Source organism: Oncorhynchus masou, unplaced genomic scaffold, assembly GCF_036934945.1.
Source record: "Oncorhynchus masou masou isolate Uvic2021 unplaced genomic scaffold, UVic_Omas_1.1 unplaced_scaffold_2845, whole genome shotgun sequence".
NCBI classification, from domain to species: domain Eukaryota; kingdom Metazoa; phylum Chordata; class Actinopteri; order Salmoniformes; family Salmonidae; genus Oncorhynchus; species Oncorhynchus masou.
Window position 1 is genome coordinate 11,074 of NW_027009271.1, and position 24,169 is coordinate 35,242.

A 24,169-nucleotide genomic window follows, 5' to 3' on the forward strand; every position below is an offset into this window, starting at 1 on the left:
TACAGTAGTCTGATGGTTAGTCTGTCGTATACTGTAGTCTGTCTGATAGAGTAGTCTGTCTGACACAGTCTTTCTGATACAGTAGTCTGATGGGATAGCCTGTCATATACAATAGTCTGTCTGATAGAGTAGTCTTGCTGATACAGTAGTCTGATGGTTAGTCTGTCGTATACTGTAGTCTGTCTGATAGAGTAGTCTGTCTGATAGAGTAGTCTTTCTGATACAGTAGTCTGATGGTTAGTCTGTCTTATACTGTAGTCTGTCGTATACAGTAGTCTGTCTGATAGAGTAGTCTGTCTGATAGAGTAGTCTGTCTGATAGAGTAGTCTTTCTGATACAGTAGTCTGATGGTTAGTCTGTCGTATACAATAGTCTGTCTGCAACAGTAGTCTGTCTGATGACAATGATGGAGATGAAACTATTTTTAAACACTCTCAAAACATTTAATTATCAAATGATCAATATATAAAACACATTTATTTTGTGCTGTTGCTACATTGTTACCTAAATGTAGGAGCACACAGCAGAAAGGTTGCACAACCAGTTACAATTTCAGCATGTAAATCTTGTGCATTCCAGCAACGCCACGACACAACACAACACTAAACAATACATTAATTGCATGGTAACAGTTACAAACGATGCCCACAAACTGTTAGGGCCCAACAGCAGAGTCCCATCAGCAGTCCCAAGACCTTACCACTGCTTCACCTGGCTATCAGCGGAGCCATGTCTGGCAGTGAAACAGTTTATTGGGGCTGCAGGGTAGCCTAGTGGTTAGAGCGTTGGACTGGTAACCAGAAGGTTGCAAGTTCAAACCCCTGAGCTGACAAGGTACAAATCTGTCGTTCTGTCCCTGAACCGGCAGTTAACCCACTGTTCCTAGGCCGTCATTGAAAATAAGAATTTGTTCTTAACTGACTTGTCTGGTTAAATAAAGGCTAAAAAAAATCAGTCTCATTTTCTGCCTTCTTAAAAAATATAGCTCATATGGCTGACTTGTTTAAACAAATGTGGTTTCTACTGACAATTGAGATGTACAAACTATGGCATAAGGGAACGACGAGCGGATAAGAGACAATCCGTAATTTTGATTAAGACATAAATGAGCGAGCTAGGACGGATGTTGAGCACTTTTTAAAATTATATACAGTAGATTTACTGCACATTAGCAGAGTAACAAGCATTTCACAAATAACAATTGCACCTTGTTTGATTTAAAACAGTCAGTCAGTGGCATCCACAGGACAGACGACCAGTGAAATACTATCTGAATCACCAGGGTTGAAGAATGGATAGAGTTTCTCAGTGAAGGAGCAGTCAGTGAAAGAGTAGATATGACACCTTGCCTCCACATCGTAGAAGGAGATCTGACACTTCTCATAATCCACAAACACCCCCACCTTCAGGGGCTTCTCTCTCAGTAAGAGGGTGACATGGGAATCTGCATTAGCTGTGTACTCTTCATCCTTCAGCTCCACAGTCCAGTATCCATTATTAGGGATTGGTATAAAACTCTCATTCCTATTGATGGACTGTATGACCACCCCCAAAGTCCACTCAGTCTTCCCCTCCACCTTCACCTCATAGTAGAACTTCCCTGAGAAGCCCACATTTCCCAGGACACCGGACCAATTTTTATACCTCTTCCTGTTGTCAGAGAGAACCTGATTTAGTTCTCCATGTCTCACTTGTTTCCCGTCATCAGACAGGATGAGGTTACAATGTGCCGTATCAGGGTCTAGAGTCACATCCACTGTGGAGAGAAACATACACTATGGTAAACACAATGACATCATGACATCAACATCAGTGGTATAATACACTATGGTAAACACAATGACATCACCATCAGTAGTATAATACACTATGGTAAACACAATGACATCATGACATCAACATCAGTGGGTATAATACACTATGGTAAACACACAATGACATCATGACATCAACATCAGTGGGTATAATACACTATGGTAAACACAATGACATCATGACGTCAACATCAGTGGGTATAATACACTATGGTAAACACAATGACATCATGACGTCAACATCAGTGGTATAATACACTATGGTAAACACAATGACATCAACCTCAGTGGTATAATACACTATGGTAAACACAATGACATCATCATCAGTGGTATAATACACTATGGTAAACACAATGACATCAACATCAGTGGTATAATACACTATGGTAAACACAATGACATCATCATCAGTGGTATAATACACTATGGTAAACACAATGACATCAACATCAGTGGTGTAATACACTATGGTATACACAATGACATCATGACATCATCATCAGTGGTATAATCCATTATGGTAAACACAATGACATCATGACAGTGGTATAATACACTATTGTAAACACAATGACATCAACATCAGTGGGAATAATACACTATGGTAAACACAATGACATCATCATCAGTGGTATAATACACTATGGTAAACACAATGACATCAACATCAGTGGTATAATACACTATGATAAACACAATGACATCACTACTATTATTCTGTAAGTAAATCCGAGACACTCTATTTGGCATAATATGTTTCGTATGGTATGTATTAATTTGTGTTTGTCACAGAGTATAAAACACACCTGCATGTCTTCTGATGTTTTCAAAATCTGAAATATAAAGTAAGAGACTATTGGTTATGAAAATTAGCAACATACTGATGGATATCACAAACTACTGTTAAAGGACATTTGTGTTGTTCAACCCAGACCTCAAACTATGCAGACCTATAATAATTTGAATCTTAGTGAACATATGGGGAGAAATATCTGACACCCCAGCAGTCCCAGGAAGGTGGGGAGATCAAGAGCTCATTTTTTATATACGTATATATAATAAATCATTTTGACAGTAACCCTCAATAAATTCATTCATAAACCTTTTTCTTTTCCATATGTGATAGGAAGCTAAATGTTTGTTTCCTTGGGCTTCAGGAATGTGACTGAAAAAGTGAAAAAGTAAAAAACAAATAGAATGATAGAATGATAGAATGAGGGGGTAGTCAGTGAACAAATGCTGTTGTCAAGGCTACGACAGCGCCAATGTAATGAGTGGAGCTTACTGAGGTGTTCAACAACTCATATCAGACTGAGAGACTAATGCTTCTTAGATAGTTATTTTTGAGTTTTAGTTTAGAAAATGATCTCTCTGCAGAAGCAACAGTTACAGGGATGGTAAAAACAGCTTGAGTTGCCGTAGCAACATCAGGGAAACAGGGCAGAAGGGAGTTGTACTTCAAATACAGCAGTTCAGTAATATCTATAATTAATTAATAATGTTTTTATTTAACCTTTATTTAAACTATGCAATTCAGCTAAGAAACAAATTCTTAATTTACAATTTTTGTTTATTTTAACTGACTTGCCTAGTGAAATAAAGGTAAGAACAAATTCTTATTTTCAATGACGGCCTAGGAACAGTGGGTTAACTGCCTTGTTCATGGCAGAAGGACAGATTTGTACCTTGTCAGCTCAAGGATTGGAACTTGCAACCTTTCAGTTATTAGCCCAAAGCTCTAACCACTAGGCTACCCTGCCACCAATGACTGCCTACCCCGGCCAAACCCTCCCCTAACCCAATCACAGCCGGTTGTGTTACAGCCTGGGATCAAACCATGGTCTGTAGTGATGCCGCAAGCACTGAGATGCAGTGCCTTAGATCGCTGCGCCACTCGGCAGCCCACATGCTGACAGTCCCCGAAATCAGGCACTAAAATGACTTTAAAAATAGTTTTATGTTTACGTGACATATTTGTTTGATTTCCCACCGTTTTGTCAGAAGACCATCCAGGCCTTACTAGGATCATGTCAACTTCCTCCGTCAAATTAACGTGTATTTTCTCCCTCTGGTGGTTGAAAGTATCACTACATCTATTTATTTTACTTCACCGCAAACTTGCGTCAAAGGGGCGGTCCTTGGAAAAACATTTATTCAGCTCGACTCCTTCCAGGCACAGATATGGCAAATCAGTCTGATTAACTGGTGGTATACTGGTGAACCGGCGTTTGAGTTGTGCGGTTGTAATATCAACAGTCCCTTTTCTCTGTTATATCTTGGCATGCATCAGTCAAGTTCAATTGTGTGCAGCACAAAGGACATATACTGCACAATGTCTCAGGAAAGACTGTCTGGGCTGTCAATACTCAGTATAGAAAGCAGTCGGACCCGCAACCTGAACCTACAGGCCGTGGTGAAAACTTTTGCACACAAAAAAAGAGGACTTCAGGACACCATGGGAGTCTCTCAAGTTGGATTTCATTTGATTTAATTTACCTGGAATATTGCATCCCATTTGTGTAAACTATTAGCCAGACAAATACCGCTGAGTTCAGCAATAAATAGTGGCTGAATTGACGCTCAAGATGACTACTATTTTCCTCATTGTTCCTCATTATTTGATGTGTAACTTTTGTTAAAATTGTATAAATAGCAGCTAAATACGGTATATAGCTTCATATAGTACACTGCATAATGAAACAATCCCTAGTTAGCGAGTGTTTTGAGGGTGGACTGACTTTTATTTGGCGTTATTAATAGACTGGTTTTACGCACAACTTTCTATCCAAGCTGAGAGAGAGCGCGAGGACAGCTCATGTTATGCAGGTTCAGGTATTCTATACAGGGCAGTTGTATATTCTGGTAGTTGATTAGTATGCGGTTGCATCGAACATTTATTTTACAATCTTCAATGATTGAATTTACAACTTTAATTACTGAATAAGTAATTACATTATTGCCACCAGCCAGTAGTAGAAGACCAAATAGGCCTGTTTACCAATTAACATTTATCCATTAGCCAATGCTAAGCCTTGGCACCACAGAAAGCCCATCATCGATTCGATAGGCATGCAGCCGCATAGACATGTCCTGATTTCAGCACCATGGCCAGCGATTGGTAGTCTATACTTAAATTTTTATTTTAGGGGGGCTGCGAACTCCGACCTTGCGGGGGTCCAGAGAAACTGTGTTATGCCAGTGGTGAGATTGATGGTAACTTCAGTCAAATTTAGTGCCAAACACAGACACAATGTAATAAAACATTTCCTACATTAATTATCTAACATACTATAACTGCAAACAAGATTCCAAGAAAAAGTACATTCAAAATATTAGAAATCAGTTCTTCCTTTACCTGGACTCCAGTTTGTGTTCACAAAATCTGTGGATGAATTATATTTAACCCATATTAATCATTGAGATATACAGGTTTTTCTTCACTGTACATAAACGTTGAGACATTGTCAATGTATTATTGATGTACTGGAAGCCAGCATATACTGAAGCTATAGTTTAGAACCCTGTAATAAGGACATCTTCCATAATGAGTTCTAGAGCGATGCATCCAGAAGAGTGTACCGTCACTACATCCAGTCACTCACGAGTTCATACTTGTCCATACTTGTAAATGCTCATTCTTTAATTATTTCCTTGTACCTATGTGTGTCCTCTGTAACTGTGTGCCTTTTTTGTTTGCTGAAATCTGTAGTTTTGGATAAAATCGGTTATAATCACAATGGAGTAAAACATTGACTTCAATCAGGCAGGACAACTCAATGCTTTAATAAATATCCATTATTTAACTGTATGTATTACATACTGTGTAGCTGTGCTTATCCTTGTCCTGATTGTTATAGCGTTGTCACTTGGACTGGAAATACATAGTTTTTCATTAAACATTTCATTCTTGGCGTCCCCTTCCAAAACATTTTTTAAATCATCCGTGCCTTCACCATAAAATCATCCGCTCCTCCATTAACAAACAACGTCTCCTTTGGCAGAGGTCACCTAAAATGCTACTAATAAACTACAGATTTCAGCAAACAAAGAAAGTCACACAATTACACAGGACAAACAGGTTCACGGTAAGAGTTTAAGAATGGACATTTTTACAAGTATCAACTGATAGGAGTGATAGTCGGCAGGTATCACACACTCATCACCACTCAACTCCATTGACAAAGCTAACATTTATAAGCCATCATATACAGTAGGTAACAAAGCCTTAATACTTACCCAGCTGAGAAGTCAGTATTCCTACAGATAAACAGATACGTATAGTCAATTAGAGACATCAGTGGTGTCCAAGGGGGTATCAACAAGTGTTGGCTACCTCTCTAGTCTACACTCTAAACATAATGTAAAACATAATGTTCCTGTATGATCTTTTCGGATAATATAAGGTTAAAAAAATAAACTTCAGATTAATTTAAGAACCGATACTCTGCCATCAGGTCGTATTTTATTTTGTGTATTTTACCCCTTTTCCTCCCCAACAGTCTTGTCTCATCGCTGCAACTCCCGTACCGACTCGGGAGAGGCAAAGGTTGAGGTTGTTTCTTCCGAACCACAACCCAACCAAGCCACACTGCTTCTTGACACAATGCCCACTTAACCCGGAAGCCAGCTGAACCAATGTGTCCGAGGAACCCCCGAGTGACGATGTCAGCGTGCACTGCCCCCGGCTCGCCACAGGAGTCGCTGGTACAAGGACGTCCCTGCCGGCCAAAGCCTCCACTTACCCGGACAATGCTTGGCGGTCTCCCGGTCGCGTCACTCGGGAGGCCCATCAGTTCGTTTTTTAACCTTTGTAACCTTTTCAAAAGAGGGGTTTCTTTTTGGAACCAGTAAGTGACTCAATTCCAACTCATGAGTATAATTCAAATTGAGAATGTTGGCATTATGGGTCAGCTAGGACTCAGGTAATGTGTTTAAATCAAATTTGATTTAATATGATTGATGTTTGATACCGTTCCAATTATTACATTCCAGGCATTACAATGAACCCATCCTCCTGTAGCTCCTCCCACCAGCCCCCACCGATTCCTAACCAGACAGATGTGAACCAACGGCCATATTTGGAAAAGGTGCATCTCAAGCAGATTGATTCTGAAGTTGTATTGTTGACAAACATACTTCAGGCCATTGAGCCATGGATGGTTATAAACAGCCAAGAAGATAAGGGCCACACGCTGTGAAAACCACTCTGTCTGGATTGTGAATGGGCTTCTAAAAAAGGGGAATGTCTCCACCTATGGGCGGTCTCATGTAATGTCACAGAGAATCTCTGTGGTAGAGTTGGAAGAGCTGCTGAAGCAACAGGTCAAGCATGATTTCCCAGAGCACCACCATGAGGAGCAGCTTGAAATATGAAGAGAAGTTCATCTCTTCATGGAGAGTGTATCTGTCAGCCAAGCTGGTGGTGGTAACTATATTATTTGCCTCCAACTGAGGAATGAGGATACTGAATTTCCCAACAACTGCTGTGTGGCAGTACAGCGCGCTCTCAACCTGAAATGGAAACTCAGTAAGAATCCCTGGTCCTGTAATGACTATACCAACTTCATGGCAGACATCCTGGACAAAGGCTTTGCAGTGATCATGCCAATAGACTTACAGAACGACAGCAGCAATATAGTTTGGTATATTCCTCACCACAGAGTATATCATCCTAAGAAGCACAATCTGAGGGTGGTACTAGACTGTGGATCCACCTAACAAGATAGATCACTGAATGCTCAGCTTCTACAGGGTACAGACATGACAAACCATATCATTGGTGTTTTGTCCAGATTCCACCAAGAGCCTGTTGCCTTCATGACAGATATTGAAGTCATGTTCCACCAGGTGAGCGTTCCAGAGCAGGACGCAGACCTGAGATTTCTCTGGATCTGGAAAAGGAGCTGGAGGATTGGTGGGGCTCTAATATATTGATGACTGTCTAAAGTAATCAGCAAGTGAGGAAGAAGCCTTGACACTTACTCAGGACCGCACATCACTGTGTTCTAAAGGAGGCTTTAGACTGAACAAATGGATCAGCAACAGTCAAGTTGTTGCCTCTATTCCTGAAGAGGAGAAAGCACAGGAGATAACAGATCTGGACTGGGATCAGAACATGCTACCAGTAGAAAGTACAATGGTGCATTGACTCGGATTCAATAAATTTACAAATATCCATTCAGGACAGACCACTTACCAGAAGAGGCGTTATATCTACAGTGGGCTCTGTTTACGACCCGTACAGTTAACTATTTGTAAGTCGCTCTGGATAAGAGCGTCTGCTAAATGACTTAAATGTAAATGTGAAATGGTATCAAATACATCCAACACATGGTTTCCAGTTGTTTGTTGACATTCCATTTGCTCCGTTCCAGTCATTATTATGAGCCATCGTCCCCTCAGCAGCCTCCAGAATAACCATACATTATGGGTCAGCTAGGACTCAGGTATGAAGTTACCATACATTATGGGTCAGCTAGGTCTCAGGTATGGAGTAACATACATTATGGGTCAGCTAGGACTCAGGTATAGAGTAACCATACATTATGGGTCAGCTAGGTCTCAGGTATGGAGTAACCATACATTATGGGTCAGCTCGGTCTCAGGTATGGAGTAACCATACATTATGGGTCAGCTAGGACTCAGGTATGGAGTGACCAAACATTATGGGTCAGCTAGGTCTCATGTATGGAGTAACCATACATTATGGGTCAGCTAGGTCTCATGTATGGAGTAACCATACATTATGGGTCAGCTAGGTTTCAGGTATGGAGTAACCATACATTATGGGTCAGCTCGGTCTCAGGTATAGAGTAACCATACATTATGGGTCAGCGAGGACTCAGGTATGGAGTTACCAAACATTATGGGTCAGCTAGGTCTCATGCATGGAGGTAACATACATTATGGGTCAGATAGGTCTCAGGTATGGAGTAACATACATTATGGGTCAGCTAGGTCTCAGGTATGGAGTAACATACATTATGGGTCAGCTAGGTCTCATGAATGGAGTAACCATACATTATGGGTCAGCTAGGTTTCAGGTATGGAGTAACCATACATTATGGGTCAGCTAGGTTTCAGGTATGGAGTAACCATACATTATGGGTCAGCTCGGTCTCAGGTATAGAGTAACCATACATTATGGGTCAGCGAGGACTCAGGTATGGAGTTACCAAACATTATGGGTCAGCTAGGTCTCATGTATGGAGGTAAAATACATTATGGGTCAGCTAGGTCTCAGGTATGGAGTATCATACATTATGGGTCAGCTAGGTCTCAGGTATGGAGTAACATACATTATGGGTCAGCTAGGTCTCAGGTATGGAGTAACATACATTATGGGTCAGCTAGGTCTCAGGTATGGAGTAACATACATTATGGGTCAGCTAGGTCTCAGGTATGGAGTAACATACATTATGGGTCAGCTAGGTCTCATGTATGGAGGTAACATACATTATGGGTCAGCTAGGTCTCAGGTATGGAGTAACATACATTATGGGTCAGCTAGGTCTCATGTATGGAGTAACATACATTATGGGTCAGCTAGGACTCAGGTATGGAGGTAACATACATTATGGGTCAGCTAGGACTCAGGTATGGAGGTAACATACATTATGGGTCAGCTAGGACTCAGGTATGGAGGTAACATACATTATGGGTCAGCTAGGTCTCATGTATTGGAGGTAACATACATTATGGGTCAGCTAGGACTCAGGTATGGAGGTAACATACATTATGGGTCAGCTAGGACTCAGGTATGGAGGTAACATACATTATGGGTCAGCTAGGACTCAGGTATGGAGGTAACATACATTATGGGTCAGCTAGGTCTCATGTATTGGAGGTAACATACATTATGGGTCAGCTAGGACTCAGGTATGGAGTAACATGCATTATGGGTCAGCTAGGTCTCAGGTATGGAGTAACATACATTATGGGTCAGCTAGGACTCATGTATTGGAGGTAACATACATTATGGGTCAGCTAGGTTTCAGGTATGGAGTAATTATACATTATGGGTCAGCTCGGTCTCAGGTATAGAGTAACCATACATTATGGGTCAGCGAGGACTCAGGTATGGAGTTACCAAACATTATGGGTCAGCTAGGTCTCATGTATGGAGGTAACATACATTATGGGTCAGATAGGTCTCAGGTATGGAGTAACATACATTATGGGTCAGCTAGGTCTCAGGTATGGAGTAACATACATTATGGGTCAGCTAGGTCTCATGTATGGAGTAACCATACATTATGGGTCAGCTAGGTTTCAGGTATGGAGTAACCATACATTATGGGTCAGCTTGGTTTCAAGTATGGAGTAACCATACATTATGGGTCAGCTCGGTCTCAGGTATAGAGTAACCATATATTATGGGTCAGCGAGGACTCAGGTATGGAGTTACCAAACATTATGGGTCAGCTAGGTCTCATGTATGGAGGTAACATACATTATGGGTCAGCTAGGTCTCAGGTATGGAGTAACATACATTATGGGTCAGCTAGGTCTCAGGTATGGAGTAACATACATTATGGGTCAGCTAGGTCTCATGTATGGAGGTAACATACATTATGGGTCAGCTAGGTCTCAGGTATGGAGTAACATACATTATGGGTCAGCTAGGTCTCAGGTATGGAGTAACATACATTATGGGTCAGCTAGGACTCATGTATTGGAGGTAACATACATTATGGGTCAGCTAGGTCTCATGTATTGAGTAACATACATTATGGGTCAGCTAGGACTCAGGTATGGAGGTAACATACATTATGGGTCAGCTAGGACTCAGGTATGGAGGTAACATACATTATAGGTCAGCTAGGTCTCATGTATTGGAGGTAACATACATTATGGGTCAGCTAGGTCTCATGTATTGGAGGTAACATACATTATGGGTCAGCTAGGACTCAGGTATGGAGGTAACATACATTATGGGTCAGCTAGGACTCAGGTATGGAGGTAACATACATTATGGGTCAGCTAGGTCTCATGTATTGGAGGTAACATACATTATGGGTCAGCTAGGACTCAGGTATGGAGTAACATACATTATGGGTCAGCTAGGTCTCAGGTATGGAGTAACATACATTATGGGTCAGCTAGGACTCAGGTATGGAGTAACATACATTATGGGTCAGCTAGGTTTCAGGTATGGAGTAATTATACATTATGGGTCAGCTCGGTCTCAGGTATGGAGTAACCATACATTATGGGTCAGCGAGGACTCAGGTATGGAGTTACCAAACATTATGGGTCAGCTAGGTCTCATGTATGGAGGTAACATACTTTATGGGTCAGCTAGGTCTCAGGTATGGAGTAACATACATTATGGGTCAGCTAGGTCTCAGGTATGGAGTAACATACATTATGGGTCAGCGAGGACTCAGGTATGGAGTTACCAAACATTATGGGTCAGCTAGGTCTCATGTATGGAGGTAACATACATTATGGGTCAGATAGGTCTCAGGTATGGAGTAACATACATTATGGGTCAGCTAGGTCTCAGGTATGGAGTAACATACATTATGGGTCAGCTAGGTCTCATGTATGGAGTAACCATACATTATGGGTCAGCTAGGTTTCAGGTATGGAGTAACCATACATTATGGGTCAGCTAGGTTTCAGGTATGGAGTAACCATACATTATGGGTCAGCTCGGTCTCAGGTATAGAGTAACCATACATTATGGGTCAGCGAGGACTCAGGTATGGAGTTACCAAACATTATGGGTCAGCTAGGTCTCATGTATGGAGGTAACATACATTATGGGTCAGCTAGGTCTCAGGTATGGAGTATCATACATTATGGGTCAGCTAGGTCTCAGGTATGGAGTAACATACATTATGGGTCAGCTAGGTCTCAGGTATGGAGTAACATACATTATGGGTCAGCTAGGTCTCATGTATGGAGGTAACATACATTATGGGTCAGCTAGGTCTCAGGTATGGAGTAACATACATTATGGGTCAGCTAGGTCTCATGTATGGAGTAACATACATTATGGGTCAGCTAGGACTCAGGTATGGAGGTAACATACATTATGGGTCAGCTAGGACTCAGGTATGGAGGTAACATACATTATGGGTCAGCTAGGACTCAGGTATGGAGGTAACATACATTATGGGTCAGCTAGGTCTCATGTATTGGAGGTAACATACATTATGGGTCAGCTAGGACTCAGGTATGGAGGTAACATACATTATGGGTCAGCTAGGACTCAGGTATGGAGGTAACATACATTATGGGTCAGCTAGGACTCAGGTATGGAGGTAACATACATTATGGGTCAGCTAGGTCTCATGTATTGGAGGTAACATACATTATGGGTCAGCTAGGACTCAGGTATGGAGTAACATACATTATGGGTCAGCTAGGTCTCAGGTATGGAGTAACATACATTATGGGTCAGCTAGGACTCATGTATTGGAGGTAACATACATTATGGGTCAGCTAGGTTTCAGGTATGGAGTAATTATACATTATGGGTCAGCTCGGTCTCAGGTATAGAGTAACCATACATTATGGGTCAGCGAGGACTCAGGTATGGAGTTACCAAACATTATGGGTCAGCTAGGTCTCATGTATGGAGGTAACATACATTATGGGTCAGATAGGTCTCAGGTATGGAGTAACATACATTATGGGTCAGCTAGGTCTCAGGTATGGAGTAACATACATTATGGGTCAGCTAGGTCTCATGTATGGAGTAACCATACATTATGGGTCAGCTAGGTTTCAGGTATAGAGTAACCATACATTATGGGTCAGCTAGGTTTCAAGTATGGAGTAACCATACATTATGGGTCAGCTCGGTCTCAGGTATAGAGTAACCATATATTATGGGTCAGCGAGGACTCAGGTATGGAGTTACCAAACATTATGGGTCAGCTAGGTCTCATGTATGGAGGTAACATACATTATGGGTCAGCTAGGTCTCAGGTATGGAGTAACATACATTATGGGTCAGCTAGGTCTCAGGTATGGAGTAACATACATTATGGGTCAGCTAGGTCTCATGTATGGAGGTAACATACATTATGGGTCAGCTAGGTCTCAGGTATGGAGTAACATACATTATGGGTCAGCTAGGACTCAGGTATGGAGGTAACATACATTATGGGTCAGCTAGGACTCAGGTATGGAGTAACATACATTATGGGTCAGCTAGGTCTCATGTATTGGAGGTAACATACATTATGGGTCAGCTAGGTCTCATGTATTGGAGGTAACATACATTATGGGTCAGCTAGGACTCAGGTATGGAGGTAACATACATTATGGGTCAGCTAGGACTCAGGTATGGAGGTAACATACATTATGGGTCAGCTAGGTCTCATGTATTGGAGGTAACATACATTATGGGTCAGCTAGGACTCAGGTATGGAGTAACATACATTATGGGTCAGCTAGGTCTCAGGTATGGAGTAACATACATTATGGGTCAGCTAGGACTCATGTATTGGAGGTAACATACATTATGGGTCAGCTAGGTTTCAGGTATGGAGTAATTATACATTATGGGTCAGCTCGGTCTCAGGTATAGAGTAACCATACATTATGTGTCAGCGAGGACTCAGGTATGGAGTTACCAAACATTATGGGTCAGCTAGGTCTCATGTATGGAGGTAACATACTTTATGGGTCAGCTAGGTCTCAGGTATGGAGTAACATACATTATGGGTCAGCTAGGTCTCAGGTATGGAGTAACATACATTATGGGTCAGCTAGGTCTCATGTATGGAGTAACCATACATTATGGGTCAGCTAGTTTTCAGGTATGGAGTAACCATACATTATGGGTCAGCTAGGTTTCAGGTATGGAGTAACCATACATTATGGGTCAGCTCGGTCTCAGGTATAGAGTAACCATACATTATGGGTCAGCGAGGACTCAGGTATGGAGTTACCAAACATTATGGGTCAGCTAGGTCTCATGTATGGAGGTAACATACATTATGGGTCAGCTAGGTCTCAGGTATGGAGTAACATACATTATGGGTCAGCTAGGACTCAGCTTTGGAGTAACATACATTATGGGTCAGCTAGGACTCAGGTATGGAGGTAACATACATTATGGGTCAGCTAGGACTCAGGTATGGAGGTAACATATATTATGGGTCAGCTAGGTCTCATGTATTGGAGGTAACATACATTATGGGTCAGCTAGGACTCAGGTATGGAGTAACATACATTATGGGTCAGCTAGGACTCATGTATTGGAGGTAACATACATTATGGGTCAGCTAGGTCTCAGGTATGGAGTAACATACATTATGGGTCAGCTAGGACTCAGGTATGGAGGTAACATACATTATGGGTCAGCTAGGTCTCAGGTATGGAGTAACATACATTATGGGTCAGCTAGGACTCAGGTTTGGAGGTAACATACATTATGGGTCAGCTAGGTCTCAGGTATGGAGTAACATACATTATGGGTCAGCTAGGACTCATGTATTGGAGGTAACATATATTATGGGTCAGCTAGGTCTCACATATGGAGTAACATATATTATGGGTCAGCTAGGTCTCACGTATGGAGTAACATACATTATGGGTCAGCTTGGTCTCAGGTATGGAGTAACATACATTATGGGTCAGCTAGGTCTCTGTTATTGGAGGTAACATACATTATGGGTCAGCTAGGACTCAGGTATGGAGTAACATACATTATGGGTCAGCTAGGTCTCAGGTATGGAGGTAACATACATTATGGGTCAGCTAGGACTCAGGTATGGAGTAACATACATTATGGGTCAGCTTGGTCTCAGGTATTGGAGGTAACATACATTATGGGTCAGCTAGGTCTCAGGTATAGAGTAACCATACATTATGGGTCAGCTAGGACTCAGGTATTGGAGGTAACATACATTATGGGTCAGCTAGGACTCAGGTATGGAGTAACATACATTATGGGTCAGCTAGGTCTCAGGTATTGGAGGTAACATACATTATGGGTCAGCTAGGACTCATGTATGGAGTAACATACATTATGGGTCAGCTTGGTCTCAGGTATGGAGTAACATACATTATGGGTCAGCTAGGTCTCAGGTATTGGAGGTAACATTCATTATGGGTCAGCTAGGACTCAGGTATGGAGTAACATACATTATGGGTCAGCTAGGTCTCAGGTATGGAGGTAACATACATTATGGGTCAGCTAGGACTCAGGTATGGAGTAACATACATTATGGGTCAGCTAGGTCTCAGGTATAGAGTAACCATACATTATGGGTCAGCTAGGACTCAGGTATGGAGTAACATACATTATGGGTCAGCTAGGTCTCAGGTATGGAGGTAACATACATTATGGGTCAGCTAGGACTCAGGTATGGAGTAACATACATTATGGGTCAGCTTGGTCTCAGGTATTGGAGGTAACATACATTATGGGTCAGCTAGGTCTCAGGTATAGAGTAACCATACATTATGGGTCAGCTAGGACTCAGGTATGGAGTAACATACATTATGGGTCAGCTAGGTCTCAGGTATGGAGTAACATACATTATGGGTCAGCTAGGTCTCAGGTATTGGAGGTAACATACATTATGGGTCAGCTAGGACTCAGGTATGGAGTAACATACATTATGGGTCAGCTAGGTCTCAGGTATGGAGGTAACATACATTATGGGTCAGCTAGGACTCAGGTATGGAGTAACATACATTATGGGTCAGCTTGGTCTTAGGTATTGGAGGTAACATACATTATGGGTCAGCTAGGACTCAGGTATGGAGTAACATACATTATGGGTCAGCTAGGTCTCAGGTATGGAGTAACATACATCATGAGTCAGCTTGGTCTCAGGTATTGGAGGTAACATACATTATGGGTCAGCTAGGTCTCAGGTATGGAGTAACATACATTATGGGTCAGCTAGGACTTTTTTAGCGCTTTTACACAAACAAGAAAAAAATACTACTATATATAATTTTCTGTTTAAATAATTATTTTGCTTTTATCATGGAAAGACTCTGTAGCCTGTGAAATGACCTGTGTTTTGGAAACGTGGAGCCATTGTCTGGCAAATACATTTCTGTTTGTTTTTACACTATTCGAGATTTGTATTCCCTGTTACTTTGAAAGAGCATCTGACGGCAACATCACATACCTGGGGCCTCAAAGTAAGTTTTGAATTGGATTACGAATAGCCTTTATAAAATGGTTCACATAATTCTTTCAAAGTGATGAGCTGGGACTCCTTGTCTCATATCACTTCTCTAATGTCACAAATCCTAATTGAGTTCCACCACCTAAATGACTCCAGCGTACCTCTGTGAGACAACTTCTCCAATAAAGATATTCTATCGACCACTTCTTAATTTCATTAAATGAATGTGACTGGTCCATCAGAAACTACCCACTGGGCAAGCTACGTAATCTCAACGTGGATATTTGGGTAATATTTGGTTGAGACGTTGATCAGCGAGATTACAACCTACAGAATATGTAAAGACAGCCAAAAGTTAGTTGAATTTCCAATGTGTTATCACTATGTTATCAACCATCCATAAGCACAACCAAATATTACAGTGGAAAAACAATGTTTGATTTTTTTGTTTGGTTATCACCCAAATGTCTATCACTGCACTTTCATCCAAAAAAAGACTTAAAATGCTTCAAATTATTCTAGCAAAGTGATGATCTGAAGACACTACTTACTTAGCTCCTTAGTGCGGTCATCTGTAAACATGTAGAGTATGAGCTCAATGACCTCAAAATAACCTTCTTAAAATGTTTTTGTACTTGAAGTCGGTAAATTAAAGAAAATGTTCATTTTGTGGTTCTAATAACGTTATCAAAGTGAAGATCTGAAGACACTACTTACATATCTGTTCACAGAGTTCATCTGTAAACATGTAGAGTAGATGGAAGACAGTGAGAACATCATTAACATGAACACTAGAAGATGTAGTCTCTCTCTGGGACTCCTTGTCTCATATCAATGTTCAAACATCAGATAAAAGTCAGGGAACATTAATATGAACAACATGAGGTGTTTCTACTTCACTAGAAGTTACATCTATAGAAGAGACATTGGTTTATATAATATTATCAATGTGATGATCTGATGACAGTACTTACGATTCTGCTCCCAGAGTTCATCTGTAAACATGTAGAGTAGATGGAAGACAGTGAGAACATCATTAACATGAACACTAGAAGATGTAGTCTCTCTCTGGGACTCCTTGGTCGGGATTCAATCCAATGTGCAGTAGACCGCAGGGCACTTCACAGCTGACAAAGCACTTTTTAAAGGCATTTTCCACCGGCATTCACAGAGATCACATTCATGGTAAACACTGCACATGTGGACTCATGTGTAAAATACCTTTAAAAGTCTGTTAATCTTGTGCTGTGTTATAATGCTCCTTGAATTGAATCCCGGCCCTTGTCTCATACCACTGTTCCAACATCAGACGGAACATCTTAAAATGTGCTCAGCAACCAAAAAATACTTTCAATGCTTCAAATAATTATTGCAAAGTGATGATCTGAAGACACTACTTACCCTTCTCCTTCCTGAGTTTATCTGTAAATATGTAGAGTAGATGGAAGACAGTGAGAACATCATTAACATGAACACTAGAAGATGTAGTCTCTCTCTGGGACTCCTTGTCTCATATTACTTCTCTAATGTCATAAATCCTAATTGAGTTCCAACACCTAAATGAGTCCAGCGTACCTCTGTGAGACAACTTCTCCAATGAAGATATTCTACCCACTACCACTTCTTAGTTTAATGAATGAAATGTGACTGGTCTATCAGTGATCCAGGTATATCAGAGTTCATTTTACCTTTATGTAACTACCAAAGTCAGTTAAGAATGCATTTTTATTTTCAATGACCGCCTAGGAACAGTGGGTTAACTGCCTTGCTCAGGGGCAGAAAAACATATTTTTACCTTGTCAGCTTGGGGATTTGATCTTGCAACCTGCCAGTTCCCAATCCAACGCTCTAACCACTAGGCTACCTGCCGCCCCTGCCTTCCCCAGGTAAGGATAATACTTTCCCCACTGCAGATTGAGTTGATCTATTATCACACCTGATTAGCATGTTAATCACCTGATGGTTAACCTCAGTCCTCAGTGTCAACATGTTATTCACCTGGAGATTAAAATCAGTCCTCAGTGTCAACATGTTATTCACCTGCAGATTAAAATCAGTCTTCAGTGTCAACATGTTATTCACCTGGAGATTAAAATCAGTCCTCAGTGTCAACATGTTATTCACCTGGAGATTAAAATCAGTCCTCAGTGTCAACATGTTATTCACCTGGAGATTAAAATCAGTCCTCAGTGTCAACATGTTATTCACCTGCAGATTAAAATCAGTCCTCAGTGTCAACATGTTATTCACCTGGAGATTAAAATCAGTCCTCAGTGTCAACATGTTATTCACCTGGAGATTAAAATCAGTCCTCAGTGTCAACATGTTATTCACCTGGAGATTAAAATCAGTCCTCAGTGTCAACATGTTATTCACCTGGAGATTAAAATCAGTCCTCAGTGTCAACATGTTATTCACCTGCAGATTAAAATCAGTCCTCAGTGTCAACATGTTATTCACCTGGAGATTAAAATCAGTCTTCAGTGTCAACATGTTAATCACCTGCAGGTTTAGTATATTATCCTGTATCCGTATAATACAACCACTGTGATGTGGTGAGGATGAAAAAAACATTGCAGACATTTCATTCCAACAAACAACGTTCATATAATCTCTCCATTACCTTTCTTATTACACATGTAGTAGATAGCCAGAGATAAACCAATCACAGCAATGGCTCCCAGACAGCATAACACAATGAAGGCCATTCTCCATGGGGCTGTATAAAATATCTCACCTAAAACACACACATCATCACACATCAACAACAGGGTTGGATACTAATACTACCACACATCAACAACAGGGTTTGGGGCTAATACTACCACACACATTATTACACATCAACAACAGGGTTTGGTACTAATACTACCAAACATCAACAACAGGGTTTGGTGCTAATACTACCACACATCAACAACAGGGTTTGGTAATAATACTACCACACATCAACAGGGTTTGGTACTAATACTACCACACACATCATTACACATCAACAACAGGGTTTGGTGCTAATACTACAACACATCAACAACAGGGTTTGGTACTAATACTACCACACACATCATTACACATCAACAACAGGGTTTGGTACTAATACTACCACACATCAACAATGGGGTTTGGTACTAATACTACCACACACATTATTACACATCAACAACAGGGTTTGGTACTAATACTACCACACATCAACAACAGGGTTTGGTACTAATACTACCACACATCAACAACAGGGTTGGGTACTAATAATACCACACATTATTACACATCAACAACAGGGTTTGGTACTAATACTACCACACATCAACAACAGGGTTGGGTACTAATAATACCACACATCATTACACATCAACAACGGGGTTGGGTACTAATACTACCACACATCAACAACAGGTTTTGGTACTAATACTACCACACATCAACAACAGGGTTTGGTACTAATACTACCACACATCATTACACATCAACAACAGGGTATGGTACCAATACTACCACACATCAACAACAGGGTTGGGTACTAATACTACCACACATCATTACACATCAACAACAGGGTTTGGTACCAATACTACCACACATCAACAACAGGGTTGGGTACTAATACTACCACACATCATTACACATCAACAACAGGGTTTGGTACCAATACTATTACACATCAACAACAGGGTTGGGTACTAATACTACCACACATCAACAACAGGGTTTGGTACTAATACTACCACACATCATTACACATCAACAACAGGGTTTGGTACCAATACTACCACACATCAACAACAGGGTTGGGTACTAATACTACTACACATCATTACACATCAACAACAGGGTTTGGTACTAATACTACCAAACACATCATTACACATCAACAACAGGGTTTGGTACTCATACTACCAAACACATTATTACACATCAACAACAGGGTTTGGTACTAATACTGCCAAACACATCATTACACATCAACAACAGGGTCTGGTACTAATACTGCCACACATCAACAACAGGGTCTGGTACTAATACTACCACACATCAACAGGGTTTGGTATTAATACTACCACACATCAACAACAGGGTTTGGTACTAATACTACTACACATCAGTACACATCAACAACAGGGTTTGGTACTAATACTGCCACACATCAACAACAGGGTTTGGTACTAATTCTACCACACATCAACAACAGGGTTTGGTACTAATTCTACCACACATCAACAACAGGGTTTGGTACTAATACTACCACACATTAATACACATCAACAACAGGGTTGGGTACTAATTACTATCACACATCAACAACAGGGTTTGGTACTAATACTACCACACATCAACAACAGGGTTTGGTACTAATACTACCACACATCATTACACATCAACAACAGGGTTTGGTACTAATACTACCACACATCATTTCACATCAACAACAGGGTTTGGTACTAATACTGCCACACATCAACAACAGGGTTTGGTACTAATTCTACAACACATCAACAGGGTTTGGTACTAGTACTGCCACACATCAACAACAGGGTTTGGTACTAATACTACCACACATCAACAACAGGGTTGGGTACTAATAATACCACACATTATTACACATCAACAACAGGGTTTGGTACTAATACTACCACACATCAACAACAGGGTTGGGTACTAATAATACCACACATCATTACACATCAACAACGGGGTTGGGTACTAATACTACCACACATCAACAACAGGTTTTGGTACTAATACTACCACACATCAACAACAGGGTTTGGTACTAATACTACCACACATCATTACACATCAACAACAGGGTATGGTACCAATACTACCACACATCAACAACAGGGTTGGGTACTAATACTACCACACATCATTACACATCAACAACAGGGTTTGGTACCAATACTACCACACATCAACAACAGGGTTGGGTACTAATACTACCACACATCATTACACATCAACAGCAGGGTTTGGTACCAATACTATTACACATCAACAACAGGGTTGGGTACTAATACTACCACACATCAACAACAGGGTTTGGTACTAATACTACCACACATCATTACACATCAACAACAGGGTTTGGTACCAATACTACCACACATAAACAACAGGGTTGGGTACTAATACTACCACACATCATTACACATCAACAACAGGGTTTGGTACTAATACTACCAAACACATCATTACACATCAACAACAGGGTTTGGTACTCATACTACCAAACACATCATTACACATCAACAACAGGGTTTGGTACTAATACTGCCAAACACATCATTACACATCAACAACAGGGTCTGGTACTAATACTGCCACACATCAACAACAGGGTCTGGTACTAATACTACCACACATCAACAGGGTTTGGTACTAATACTACCACACATCAACAACAGGGTTTGGTACTAATACTACTACACATCAGTACACATCAACAACAGGGTTTGGTACTAATACTGCCACACATCAACAACAGGGTTTAGTACTAATTCTACCACACATCAACAACAGGGTTTGGTACTAATTCTACCACACATCAACAACAGGGTTTGGTACTAATACTGCCACACATCAACAACAAGGTTTGGTACTAATACTACCACACATCAACAGGGTTTGGTACTAATACTACCACACATCAACAACAGGGTTGGTACTAATACTACCACACATTAATACACATCAACAACAGGGTTGGATACTAATTACTATCACACATCAACAACAGGGTTTGGTACTAATACTACCACACATCAACAACAGGGTTTGGTACTAATACTACCACACATCATTACACATCAACAACAGGGTTTGGTACTAATACTACCACACATCATTACACATCAACAACAGGGTTTGGTACTAATACTGCCACACATCAACAACAGGGTTTGGTACTAATTCTACAACACATCAACAGGGTTTGGTACTAATACTACCACACAAATTAACAACAGGGTTTGGTACTAATACTACCACACTTCATTACACATCAACAACAGGGTTTGGTACTAATACTACCACACATTAATACACATCAACAACAGGGTTTGGTACTAATACTACCACACATCAACAACAGGGTTTGGTGCTAATACTACCACACATCAACAACAGGGTTTGGTACTAATACTACCACACATCATTACACATCAACAACAGGGTTTGGTACTAATACTACTACACATCATTACACATCAACAACAGGGTTTGGTACTAATACTGCCACACATCATTACACAACAACAGGGTTTGGTACTATTACTACCACACACATCAACAACAGGGTTTGCTACCAATACTACCACACATCAACAACAGGGTTTGGTACTAATACTACCACACACACATCATTACACATCAACAACAGGGTTTGGTACTAATAATACCACACATCATTACACATCAACAACAGGGTTTGGTACTAATACTACCACACATCATTACACATCAACAACAGGGTTTGGTACCAATACTACCACACATCAACAACAGGGTTTGGTACTAATACTACCACACATCATTACACATCAACAACAGGGTATGGTACCAATACTACCACACATCAACAACAGGGTTGGGTACTAATACTACCACACATCATTACACATCAACAACAGGGTTTGGTACCAATACTACCACACATCAACAACAGGGTTGGGTACTAATACTACCACACATCATTACACATCAACAACAGGGTTTGGTACCAATACTATTACACATCAACAACAGGGTTGGGTACTAATACTACCACACATCAACAACAGGGTTTGGTACTAATACTACCACACATCATTACACATCAACAACAGGGTTTGGTACCAATACTACCACACATAAACAACAGGGTTGGGTACTAATACTACCACACATCATTACACATCAACAACAGGGTTTGGTACTAATACTACCAAACACATCATTACACATCAACAACAGGGTTTGGTACTCATACTACCAAACACATCATTACACATCAACAACAGGGTTTGGTACTAATACTGCCAAACACATCATTACACATCAACAACAGGGTCTGGTACTAATACTGCCACACATCAACAACAGGGTCTGGTACTAATACTACCACACATCAACAGGGTTTGGTACTAATACTACCACACATCAACAACAGGGTTTGGTACTAATACTACTACACATCAGTACACATCAACAACAGGGTTTGGTACTAATACTGCCACACATCAACAACAGGGTTTAGTACTAATTCTACCACACATCAACAACAGGGTTTGGTACTAATTCTACCACACATCAACAACAGGGTTTGGTACTAATACTGCCACACATCAACAACAAGGTTTGGTACTAATACTACCACACATCAACAGGGTTTGGTACTAATACTACCACACATCAACAACAGGGTTGGTACTAATACTACCACACATTAATACACATCAACAACAGGGTTGGATACTAATTACTATCACACATCAACAACAGGGTTTGGTACTAATACTACCACACATCAACAACAGGGTTTGGTACTAATACTACCACACATCATTACACATCAACAACAGGGTTTGGTACTAATACTACCACACATCATTACACATCAACAACAGGGTTTGGTACTAATACTGCCACACATCAACAACAGGGTTTGGTACTAATTCTACAACACATCAACAGGGTTTGGTACTAATACTACCACACAAATTAACAACAGGGTTTGGTACTAATACTACCACACTTCATTACACATCAACAACAGGGTTTGGTACTAATACTACCACACATTAATACACATCAACAACAGGGTTTGGTACTAATACTACCACACATCAACAACAGGGTTTGGTGCTAATACTACCACACATCAACAACAGGGTTTGGTACTAATACTACCACACATCATTACACATCAACAACAGGGTTTGGTACTAATACTACTACACATCATTACACATCAACAACAGGGTTTGGTACTAATACTGCCACACATCATTACACAACAACAGGGTTTGGTACTATTACTACCACACACATCAACAACAGGGTTTGCTACCAATACTACCACACATCAACAACAGGGTTTGGTACTAATACTACCACACACACATCATTACACATCAACAACAGGGTTTGGTACTAATAATACCACACATCATTACACATCAACAACAGGGTTTGGTACTAATACTACCACACATCATTACACATCAACAACAGGGTTTGGTACCAATACTACCACACATCAACAAC

The 24,169-nt window shown here is 40.7% G+C and overlaps 1 protein-coding gene across 1 annotated transcript in view; it reads right to left on the reverse strand.

The window, feature by feature from the left end:
* Window positions 1-421: 421 nt before the first annotated feature.
* LOC135533962 (butyrophilin subfamily 2 member A1-like) overlaps window positions 422-24,169 on the reverse strand; it is a 29,481-nt gene continuing 5,733 nt past the window's right edge. Inside the window, exons 5-13 of the mRNA XM_064961140.1 lie at window positions 18,549-18,662; window positions 17,327-17,347; window positions 16,900-16,920; window positions 16,643-16,663; window positions 16,477-16,497; window positions 6,054-6,074; window positions 5,173-5,199; window positions 2,624-2,650; window positions 422-1,756 (exon numbers count right to left, since the gene is read on the reverse strand). Of these exons, the coding sequence (XP_064817212.1) occupies window positions 1,227-1,756; window positions 2,624-2,650; window positions 5,173-5,199; window positions 6,054-6,074; window positions 16,477-16,497; window positions 16,643-16,663; window positions 16,900-16,920; window positions 17,327-17,347; window positions 18,549-18,662 (803 nt within the window). The 3' untranslated portion in view covers window positions 422-1,226. The remainder of the gene's footprint in view (window positions 1,757-2,623; window positions 2,651-5,172; window positions 5,200-6,053; window positions 6,075-16,476; window positions 16,498-16,642; window positions 16,664-16,899; window positions 16,921-17,326; window positions 17,348-18,548; window positions 18,663-24,169) is intronic.